Below are 11,804 nucleotides of genomic sequence, written 5' to 3'. Positions count from 1 at the left end.
ATACTATTACTCTTGGATGTGTTTATATATCTTTGTGCATTTGTATAAACAAATAAGTGTGGCATAATTATTAGCCTCAAAATTACTGGATTAAAGTCTATATATTTTAAATTGCCCTTCCAAAAATTATGATTTATATTCTTCTCACAAAAGTATATGAGAATACTTTTTCCTGCATTTTTCCTACGTTCTTGCCAGTGTTGGCAATATTAGCACACTTTTTAGTTTTTGCCAGTGTAATCATGAAAAAAAAAGAACATTTATTTCCTTAATTGTAAGTAGATTTAAACATCTTTTTAAACTTTGAACAATCTCCTATCTGTAACCTTGCTCTTGCTATTCTTCACTTGGTATATTTTCTTTTTTTCCATTTTTTTCTCTGAACCTTTACCATTCTATTTTTTTTTTTTTTAAGATTTTATTTATTTTTGACGGAGAGAGAGTGTAGAAGCAGGGGAAGCAGCAGGCCGAGGGAGAGGGAGAAGCAGGCTCCCTGCTCAGCAGGGAGCCTGATGTGGGGCTTGATCCCAGGACCCTGGGATCATGACCTGAGCCGAAGGCAGACGCTTAACCATCTGAGCCACCCAGGTGCCCCAAACCTTTACCATTCTTTAAGGCCCATGTCAAAATCTCTTTTCTCCATGATTGGATTTCCCAATAACCTCATCCTGTAATGATTTCTCCCTCCTAATATACTTGCTGCTTTATTTTCCATTTATCACAGTTTTATACTAGTCCTAATACCTATGATTTTTTTTTTTTTCTTCTAGGATTTTCAGATTTACAGGATGGCTAAACATTAACAGAAAGAGAAGCATAAACTTACCTTCTTTCACTATGGATGCAGGTTTAGCAGATGGAGAACCTGATCAAACTTCGGTGAGTGGTTCAAATATAGTGTAATAAAGTATTGTCCTGTACAGCTGTGAAATGTTTGATGTAAGCCATCATTTTATTTTAAAAAATGTATTTAAAACAAACTTAAAAAAAGAATTTTAAGATAATTCTTTAACTCCTGCTGATATGAAGATAACAGATATTTTAAAGCTTGTTGAAGCAGAACCCAGTCAGTTTTCTGATATTTCTGTCCTATCTCCTCCTCTGCTTACTTGTATTAACTTGGTCCCAACCCTTGGGATGGTAAATTCTTTGGGATAATGCAGGGGCCAACTTTTCTATGTTTCCTGTTGCTATGGAATTATATTGAGATGTTTGTAAATTTTAATTTAGTGAAAGTCCTTTGTTCAGACTCAAATGTAGGAACAGTCTAATGATTGAAAGCAAAATGCAGTTTTGTTTACTTGTGTTAACTTGTTCCCAGCCTTTTTTGAATTTCTGGTTCAAACTTGTTTTAGTTTCTTAAAAGGTCAAAAAAAGTTAAACTTTAAAATAACTTGTTAATAGAAAATAAAATTGGCATGGAAGTAATTTGGTTTATGAAGGTTATTGTCACAGCGATTATAAAAGGAAAACTGATGGTAGGTTATTTTCACTATGATTTCAGCAAAAAGTTAAGATTAAAGCCTTATCTTAGAACATGTATACTTTGCCATAAATATTCTATTTAAAGTTAATGGACTTTCTTAACTCTTTTAGCTGAAATATTTTTAATCTCTTATAATAAAAATGCCAGTAATAAAAACAATTGCTATTCTCTAAGTGTATACTTTGTCAGACTGCCCTCACAACAGCATTAAAGGTAGGTATTTGTTTGTTCTCACTTTTATAGATGGAGAAAAGGGCTCCAAGCCGGAGGTTAATTATCTTCTCTAAGAGCTCACAGCTTAAGGGGTGTTTCAGTACTTTGCCACTAATGTGTTGGCTCTGTGCCTGTCTTTCTGAATAGAATTGCTTAAAATTTACTGTTACCTTCTAAACTAATATCTAAACAGATAGTATTAATTCTATAACAGAATACCTGTGCTGTATTAATAAAATTTTATTCATTTTTTATTCTAAATCCTGTTGATATAGAGAGATTGGAGCAAGATATTTAAAAAGCAATGAGAACAACTTTCTTTTTCTTGTTCATTAAGTTTCTTTTGTGAGATATTGTAGCTTATTTTAGAATAATACCAATAATTTCAGTTGCACTGCTGAGATATTCTGTATTTGAAACTAATCTTGAGATCTACTTTTGAGTTACCTATTTATAAAATATCACCTTTGAACTGCACCGCCTAAGCTGGTTACTGTTTAGATCTAGGAGAAGTGGATAAGAACATGGGCTTTGTAGCCATTTAGCTACATGTTAAAATCTAAGCTTGCTTAGTTGTATGACCTGGATAATTAATTACATTCTCTAGGTTTTCAGTTTTCTCATCTATTACATAAAGATAATAGTAATATCCACCTTCCAGAATTATTTTGAGTTTTGTTTTTAAAGGTTTTATTTATTTGTCAGAGAGAGAGTGAGCACAAGCAGGGGGAGCCACAGGCAGACGGAGAAGCAGGCTCCCCACTGAGCACAGAGCCCGATGGGGGGCTCGATCCCAGGACCCTGGGATCATGACCTGAGCTGAAGGAAGACGCTTAACCACTGAGCCACCCAGGCATCCCTGTTTTGAGTTTTGATTAGATCATATATCTGTAAAGTGCCTATTACAAAGCCACAGACATTCTAAACATCCAATAAATAAAAGCTACTACCATTATTGTTGATATCACTAGCTGTATCAAGGCTTCTCTCCAAAAAGATAAATAATTAGAAGGCAGGAGAGGCAGTAAAACACATTGAAAAAAACCCTAGGCTATTCAGTAATTTTGGCTTTATACTTTCTCAGAATCTCAGTTTTTCTTCCTAAAATATTGAGGCAAATATTCTACTTCAATAAAAAATATGTAGGCAAGAATACTCATTCTGAGTACTTGATAGAGACAGTATGATCTAGAGAAACCAGAAAGTTCTTTGAAAATATGAAGTAGTGTGTCAGTATGAGTTGGTAGTGTTTTAAAAAATGATTGCATGCACTAGTTTTTAAAATATTAGTAAACTTTTTTTAATTGCAGCCTTTGTACAAAGTACTGTGCCTGGTGAAGGGGATGCCAAGAGATAGACATTATAGTTTATCTGAATGAGTTTTATTTTGGGAAGACTAGAGAGATAGATAGATAAGGCAATAACAGATTTACTCAGTGTAAAATGATGGATATAAACAAGGCATAGTTTACAAGCTATGAGGATTGGGTCGTTGTTATACACTGGGGTAGTTAAAGAGTTTTCTTAAGAGAACATACACCGATTAGCACAGGTAAATAGTGAACGTAGGATGGAAAATGAGCAAGGAGAACATTCTAGGAAGGGAGGATAACAAGAGGCAAAGCTAAATGGGGGGAATTATTTGCTTATTGGGTTATTTTTTAGGGAGAAATGAATTAGAAAAATTAAGGGAGATTGGAAGGTAGTGTTATTTACAGGAATAATGATTCATGAGGCAGATAGAGACCAAAATTGTAGAAGGTTTTGAGTGCCAGACCCGGGATTTTGAACTTGAATCTGAAAGCCACAGTATGTCATTGTATGTTTTTATGTAGGTAGATGAATGTAGAAGCAGGATATAAAACAATTAGGAAGAGTAAAAGACATTAAGAGACTATTATAGTAGTCTTGGTGTGAGGTTGCAAAAGCTTGGACTCAATATTACTGTCGATGTCCATTAATTTAATATTCTTCTTCCATAGGAGATTACTTTTTCTGTTTTTTTTTTTTTTTTAAATAGGCTCCACATCCAGCATGGAGCCCAACGTAGGTCTTCAACTCACAATCCTGAGATCAAGACCTAAACTGAAATCAAGAGTTGGACACTTGGGGTGCCTGGGTGGCTCAGTCGGTTGGGCGACGGCCTTTGGCTCAGGTCATGATCCTGGAGTCCCGGGATCAAATCCCGCATTAGGCTTCCCACTCACTGGGGAGTCTGCTTCTCCCTTTGACCCTTCCCTGTCTCGTGCTCTCCCTCTCTCTGTCACTCTCTCTCAAGTAAGTAAATAAAATCTTAAAAAAAAAGAGTCTGACACTTAACTGATTGAGCCACCAAGGCAACTCTACTTTCTTTTTTTTTTTTTAAATTCTTTTGCCCACTCATTATTCCACTTGTGTATAGTTCAATTTTTGTGGTAGTGTTGTCTTAAGTAGTAAATATTGAAAAATATGGATTGAATCTCTGTACATGGAACTACTATATTTCAGGACACAAGTATACATTTAATATGTGTCTTATGATATTTTGTAAAAATCCAGAACTTAGATCACTTTAGCAATTAACCACTAAGAAATGCTTAAAGTGTAGGAGTTAAATTTTTATTACTAGGTTGAGGTAGACTGTGAAACATTTTTTTTGATTAAAAAAACTGAATATGTTTTTCACCTTAAGGACAGTCATTATATCTTTTGAATATTTTACATATTATTTCTGTTGCCAGAAGAAACCTTCCTTTAGAAGGTCTGTTAGAGGTAAAAAATCTTTTGTTGTATTGTAAATGGATTATATAAATGACTTTTCAGAAGAGAATACAGTTTTTAAAATACATATGAATCTTTTGTATTATAAGGCGCCCTCAACTGAAGTAATCTTTCTTAAGATTCTAATGTAAATTGGGTACTTTGAATCGAAGGATTTCTGAAGTGTAAGGAAATGCAAAGATTATTTAGTTCAGTAATTCTTAGAATGTAGTAAATGAGTGTCTTTCTAATGGGCCTAGAGAGGATCCAACTTCCTGAAACTTTATTTTTACGTACTTCCTAGTGAGTTTTTCATGATTACTGTGATTTCATGATTACTGTGTTCGTAAAGTAAAATTGGTATGTTACTAGACTTTACTGAGAGCTTTAAATCATATTCTAAGAAGTATGGCTACTGTATATAATATTTGGCAACATTATATAGTTTGTATATTTGGCCATGCCAGTTAATGGAATTGCCCCAGTGTTTGGTAACATCAAGTATTATTTTGAGTGGTCCTAAATTATATAAATTCTTAGGTTGCAGAGATCTTTTTATATAAAATAATAAAACAGCTAGAAATTTTAGTCACCAATTTGTTACCTACATACTCATTCTCTCTTATATTAAGAATTCTCTTTCTAATAGCTGCTTGCTAACTGTAAGAATTTATATGTTAATCACATTTAAGAATGGTTCTGTCTTTCTTGAACTTTTTATTATGGAAAATTTCAAATATTTTTAAAAAGATGGGCTAATGTAGTGAATCATCATGTACCTGTCACTTGTCTTCAACAATTACCAATTCAGGTCAGTTTTGTATCATCTGTAGTCCCACCTTCCCATCCCATGTTTTTTTGGAGCACATCCTGGATAAATCATTTTGTTTGTACGGATTTCAGTAAATCTCTCTAAAATATAAAGACTTTTCTTTAACTTTAACCATAAATACCATTAGTATCCTAAAAACGAGTAATTCTTTAATCAAATAACTAGTCAATGCTTAAATTTCCCTGATTGTGTCATAAATATTATTTTTTATAATCCTTATGTTGGCCTTGGTTGATAAGTTATTGAGGTCTTTTTTAATCTTTTAAGTCTATCTTGTATCTGTTTTTAATTTTTCCTTTTCAGTGTATTGAAATAAATAAATAAGGTAGTTTGTCTTGTAGAATTTCCCGCAATCTGGATTTTCCCCCATGGTGATTATTTAATGTGTTCTTCAGTCACTTATATTTCTTGCAAGTTGATCATTAGAGTTAGACTTGCTCAGACTCTTTTTTGACAAGTATACTTTATTGAGGGTGTTGTGTATTACCATCAGGAGGCATATAATGTCTGTCTCTCTTCTTGTGATAATAGCAGCCATTGATGATCATTGCGTAGTTATGTTAGTTCACTAAGGGTATAAATTAATATACTAACTGGCTTACAAAAATGGGGGCTGGAGAGAATAACTGTGACTATTCCCTACTTTTACACAAACCAACCCACCCTATATTTTGTCTTCTAGACTATTAATCTTTTTGCCATTTTACAACTTTATTGAACCTTCTCCTAAAGGGAGACATTTTTTAAAAGGATAAAACAATTTGACAAATATACTTTATGCTTTATTATCTTCTTTAACTTATGAACATTACAGATTAGTAGTAGTTAAATATTTGTAATGTTTGAACTTCCCAAGTGGGAAAATAACACTCAGTTATTTCTTATTATATGAGTACTTTGATTCTATCTTATTATAACTTCATTTTTTTGGCTTGTTAAATGTTTTTTTTTTTTTTTTTTTAAGATTTTATTTATTTATTTGAGAGAGAGCACATGAGAGTGGGGAGGGTCAGAGGGAGAAGCAGACTCCCTGCCGAGCAGGGAGCCCGATGCGGGACTCGATCCCGGGACTCCAGGATCATGACCTGAGCCGAAGGCAGTCGCTTAACCAACTGAGCCACCCAGGCGCCCCTTGTTACATGTTCTTATTAGAAGCTTGAATAATATAATGTAAAAAAATTTGCAGATATATAATGGGACTCTAATAAACTCTAATGGGAATTGAAAAAAGAGCTTTTTTTAAAATTAAGATTTCATTTATTTATTAGAGAGCATAAGCTGTGGGAGGGGCAGAGGGAGAGGGAAAAGCAGCAGGGAGCCCAGTGCGGGACTCAATCCCAGGACCCTGATATCAGGACCTGAACCAAAGGCAGATGCTTAACCTACTGAGCCACCCAGGCGCCCAAGAGTTAGCTTTGAAAAAGAAAAATAGCCAGTGATTTATACAGTACATCAGCAGAATTCTAAGCCAGAAAGCTTTTGTATTTCCATTATGCTTGGAGAGCTTCTCCAATTGTATTTGATGTTATTTGCCCCTTTTCTCATTCTCTGAGTGTACAGTGCACTATTCCAGAGACTACATGAGGTGATGATGTCATCAATCTCCTGGCTAATTATAGTATTCCCATATACTTTGTACTCAATTTCCCCTATTATTAACACATTTATGGTACATTTGATATAATTAATGAATCAAGGTTGATACATTATTAACTAAAGTCCATACTTGATTCAGATTTCCTTAAGTTTTTACCTGTTGTCCTTTTCTGTCCCAGGATCTGATCTGGAATAGCACATTACATTTAGTAGTCATATTTCCTTAGGGTCCTCTTGACTGTGATTTCCTTGTTTTTGATGACCTTGACAATTTTGAGGAGTACTGGTTAGATATTTTGCACAATGTCCTTCAATTGAGATTTGTCTGTTTTTCTCTGATTAGACTAGTCCTTATGGGTTTTGGGGAAGAGACCACAGAGGTAAATGCCATTTCATCACATCATTGCCAAGGATATATACTATCAACCTGACTTGTCATTTCTGATGTTGACTTTGATTACGTGGCTGAAATAGTGAGTTTCTCATTTTTAATTTATAATAGGGCAAATATCAGTAGGTATAATCCACATTAAACAGCAGCTCTTTGGAGGCTTCAGTAATTTCTGAGATAGTGAAGGGATCTGGAGACCCAAAAGTTTGAAAATTCCTCAAGCCTTTAGCAATTAACACTTTAAGGAAGAATAATTTATAGCTACCTGATATGAAAAGAGGGATCCAGAAGGTGATCGGGGGTGGGAGCAGGGTAGAAAGAAGAATTGATAGGGCCTTCAGCAATGAGGGAGTGATGATCAAAATAAAATTTGACTATTATAAAATTGTACCTGGCATTATGATCTATATCTTTCAAGGAGTTTTTGTTTTTGTTTTGTTTCTGTTTTCATTTTGACATTTACAGATATTGGTTGAATGCTTACCTATTTTGTCTTTATGAGTTTTAATGTTTTGTCTGATTCATATCATCTGCAAATAATAGTTTATTTCTTTCCAGTCCTTATACAGTTAGGACTATGGTTTTGTGTATGTATGCCTGCAGGTGAAAGTTGATGGAGTGTTCATAGCCTTTTATAGTTTTCCAGAAATTCATCTATTGTGTGTAATTTTTAAAATCATTTAAGATTTATTATTTTGGAATACATCATGCCCTCTTTAGGGGGTCTCCTGTTTGGGGAATGTGGCACTTTTGCGTCTATATTTTTTTTTTTTAAAGATTTTTTATTTATTTATTTGAGAGAGAGAATGAGAGAGAGAGAGCGAGCACATGAGAGGGGGGAGGGTCAGAGGGAGAAGCAGACTCCCCGCCGAGCAGGGAGCCCGACGCGGGACTCGATCCCGGGACTCCAGGATCATGACCTGAGCCGAAGGCAGTCGCTTAACCAACTGAGCCACCCAGGCGCCCTTGCTTCTATCTTTTATCTTTCATGTTTTCCTTCTTTTCTTTTTGCTATGCCTTTTTGATGAATTACTTCATCACTCTTCCTGCTCACTAATTTATTATTGTATTTTACTTGTTTTGCTGTTCAAACCTGCTGTGTACTTTGTTTCATCATAATATTTTTATACCCAGTATTACTAGCTGTTTTCTCTGTGAATGTTTGGTTGTACTTCATTTTTACAATATCCTCTCAGATCTTTTTGAGCATATTTATTGTGGTAAGTTTTTGATGAGTTTGGTTCACTAATTTTCTCTTCAGCTGAGATTCTTCAGTTTGTTTTCTTTCATAGCATTTGGACCCCTTAGGATATTAATTATTTTTGTTTATGAGTTTATACTTCCTTGGAAATATTCTCTTGGGAATATTACTTGCTTTGATTGATAACTGTCCTAGATAGAATAGAGCCTAGGGACTCTTTTGGTTGATCTAGGGAACGTATGTCATAGAGTAGAGAATCTCTTAAAATCATTGCTTCATCATTTTTCATTTGCCCTCCCACCAAAATATTCTGTTTCTTAGGGAACTTTTTTGTATATCTGCTCTGAGCATAGCTCATAGCCACAAGCTGCCTCCCTAGTTGTAATCACTTAGCTCATTTGGGGAAAAGGGCAGTGAGAGATAGTGGTCATCCTCTTTGCCTGTGATACTGCAGCTGGACATACACACTGTTTTATTCTATTCTATTCTATTCTATTCTATTCTATTCTATTCTATTCTATTCTATTCTATTCTTTTTTAAGTAGTGGAGCCCAGTGTGGGACTTGAACTCACAACCCTGAGATCAAGACCTGAGCTGAGATGAAGAGTCGGATGCTTAACCAACTGAGCCACCTACAGTTTAAAAACAAAGTGTTTAGAACCATGTTTAATGTTTCTAGTTGGTATTAAATCATGTTCTACCCTGGTAGTGAAGACAGGGTGGGCAATGATTGTCCAGTATCACTGAGGAAAAAAAGGGCACAGAAAGATGACTTCCAACTCTCCCTCCTACCCTCAGCCCTTTCCTCCATCTGTGGTACTATACTCTCTTTCTGGTCTAAGGTTGCTTGCCATCCACCCATCTTTAAAGATAGGTTCAGGGAGAGTATTAGTTATTTCACTAGTAAATAACTCAGTTCCCATTTTTAAAAGAAATTGGTTACTTTCTTTTTGGCATTGTGTTCTCTCTATGTAGAATGGCTGAGGTGGTGGCTGAAAGGGGACCAAAAAATCGAAAGAACAGCAGCACTGTTTAACAGTTTATTCCTATTAAGATCTTTGGCAGCTTGACATGCCCATAGTATAAACATCAAAAGTAGAACTATTAAGGCCGTTAACTCCCAAGTAAATAGATTATGTCATTTATCCAATAGAAAGCTATTTGTTTTGCTAAACTAGACTTTGAAGCCAAAAACTGGCTTCAAAATTTTATTATTTCTTTTAATATCCATAAATACTGCAATCATTCAGTTTTTAAAAGTATGGATTGAAGATTTTTCATGAATGTTTTTACTTGCTGTTTCTCCTAAGTTTTAAGACATGCAGGTGCTTTTATAAGCAGAATATCATTAAAGCCACTGCTCTACATTTAACTTTATTTTTTAAGATTTTATTTATTTATTTGAGAGAGCACATGCGAGTGCATGAGCAGTGGGAAGTGCAGAGGGAGAAGCAGACTTCCCACTCAGCAGGGAGCCCCACATGGGGCTCCATCCCAGGACCCCAGGATCATGACCTGAGCAGAAGGCAGTCTCTTAACAGACTAAGCCACCCAGGTGCCCCTCTACATTTAACTTTTAATTAAAATTATGTCCATTAAGAATCTTAAATTTCTTCTTGTTTTTTTAGAAAATAAAATGAGTCCTATCAAATCTCAGATTAGAATGTGAAGGATTAGAATTTTAGCATGTTAGAGATACATGAAGATAAAATTTGATTAAAAGGTCAAGAAAATCTCTACCTGTTCAGCTATTTAAGAGAACAGAGCAATTAAGAGATTTTTATCCAGACCTCAGATCACATTAGTAGGTTTTCATTAACTTAAGACTACTTCAGAAGTCACCTTAAGTTTAATATGGTGAAAACAACAGCAATGGTGTGCAAAAAAAAAAAAAAAAAAACATGGGAGGGGAAATGAATTTATGTGTGTATGTACACATAAAATTTTTTTTTTTTGAAGATTTTATTTATTTATTTGACGGAGAGACAACGAGAGAGGGAACACAAGCAGGGGGAGTGAGAGAGGAAGAAGCAGGCCTCCTGCTGAGCAGGGAGCCCGATGCGGGGCTCGATCCCAGGACTCTGGGATCATGACCTGAGCCGAAGGCAGACGCTTAATGACTGAGCCACCCGGGCGCCCCCACAAAATTTAATTTTACTTTTGGTCAAACGTTTATCGAGTTTAGAAAACTAACCTATCTTCATAGAGCTCATCTATGCGCATGGTACCTTACACTTGATTTTAGGTCTCACAGACAATATGGTTTGCTGCTTGTTTGGTAGAAAATAAAACTATAAGATGGGGCGCCTGGGTGGCTCAGTCAGTTACGTGTCTGCCTTCGGCTCAGGTCATGATCCCAGGTCCTGGGATTGAGTCCTGCATTGGGCTCCCTGCTCAGCAGGGAGCCTGCTTCTCCCTCTGCCTCTACCCCTCTGCTTGTGCTCTCTCTCTCAAATAAATAAATAAAAAGTCTTTTTTTTCCCCCAAGAAAATAAAACTATAAGAAATGAATAGCAACTAACATTTGTTAAATTTCTGTCACGTGCCAGAAGCTATTCTAAGTGCTTTTGAGGGAAACTCATGTAATTGTCTAATAATCTTATAAGATAGTATTATTACCCTCATTTAATAGAAGAGAACACAGAAATGATAAGTTGCTCAGGGTCATACAACTAGTAAGTGGCAGAACTGGGATACATTTTGGCTCCGTAGGCCAAGCTTTAATTATTTTCCTATACTACGTCTCAACTAAGTTAGAATCAGAATATACAGATCCTTGAATACTATTTTTACAGTTTGAAATTTTTGTTTTTTTTTTTTTTTTAAAGATTTTATTTATTTATTTGAGACAGAGAGAATGAGAGAGAGAGAGCACATGAGAGGGGGGAGGGTCAGAGGGAGAAGCAGGCTCCCTGCCAAGCAGGGAGCCCGATGCGGGATTCGATCCAGGGACTCCAGGATCATGACCTGAGCCGAAGGCAGTCGCCCAACCAACTGAGCCACCCAGGCGCCCTTGAAATTTTTGTTTTTAAGGTAATGTCAAACTGTTGAATTTTTTGTTCTTGTTTTTTTGGAGCCAAGAAACAACCTGTTGAGAGTTGGGAAAATGATTTTGGCAGAATTATGGAATATTGTGGGGACAACCAGATGAACATTATAGAGCTATCTCTGAGGTGTCTAGAAAAATCCCAGTGCCCAGGTTGCACCACTATTCAATTGAATTAGAGTCTCAGAGGGTGAGGTGCAGACATCAATACTTTTTAGAAGTCTCCCAGGTGATTTTAATGCATGGCCAAAGTTGAGAACTATAGAAATAGTGGCGATTAGCCCAGGGAACAAGGTAGC

General features: G+C 35.7%; 1 protein-coding gene across 9 annotated transcripts in view; it reads left to right on the top strand.

Annotated features, from left to right (window-relative positions):
- OSBPL8 (oxysterol binding protein like 8) overlaps positions 1-11,804 on the top strand; it is a 158,678-nt gene that overhangs the window by 50,674 nt on the left and 96,200 nt on the right. For 7 of the 9 annotated variants that reach the window (XM_031032938.2, XM_006737764.3, XM_031032937.2 and 4 more), the window contains one exon: positions 771-879. In XM_031032938.2, coding sequence (XP_030888798.1) covers positions 838-879 — 42 coding nt within the window. In that variant the 5' untranslated portion in view covers positions 771-837. Of the gene's footprint in view, positions 1-770; positions 880-11,804 lie in introns of those variants that run through there. The other 2 variants (XM_081822110.1, XM_031032941.2) reach the window with 2 other exon arrangements.

This window comes from Leptonychotes weddellii, chromosome 5, assembly GCF_054177405.1.
Source record: "Leptonychotes weddellii isolate Sample4059 chromosome 5, ASM5417740v2, whole genome shotgun sequence".
In the NCBI taxonomy this organism is placed as follows: domain Eukaryota; kingdom Metazoa; phylum Chordata; class Mammalia; order Carnivora; family Phocidae; genus Leptonychotes; species Leptonychotes weddellii.
This window is presented reverse-complemented; position numbering and strand designations above follow the sequence as displayed.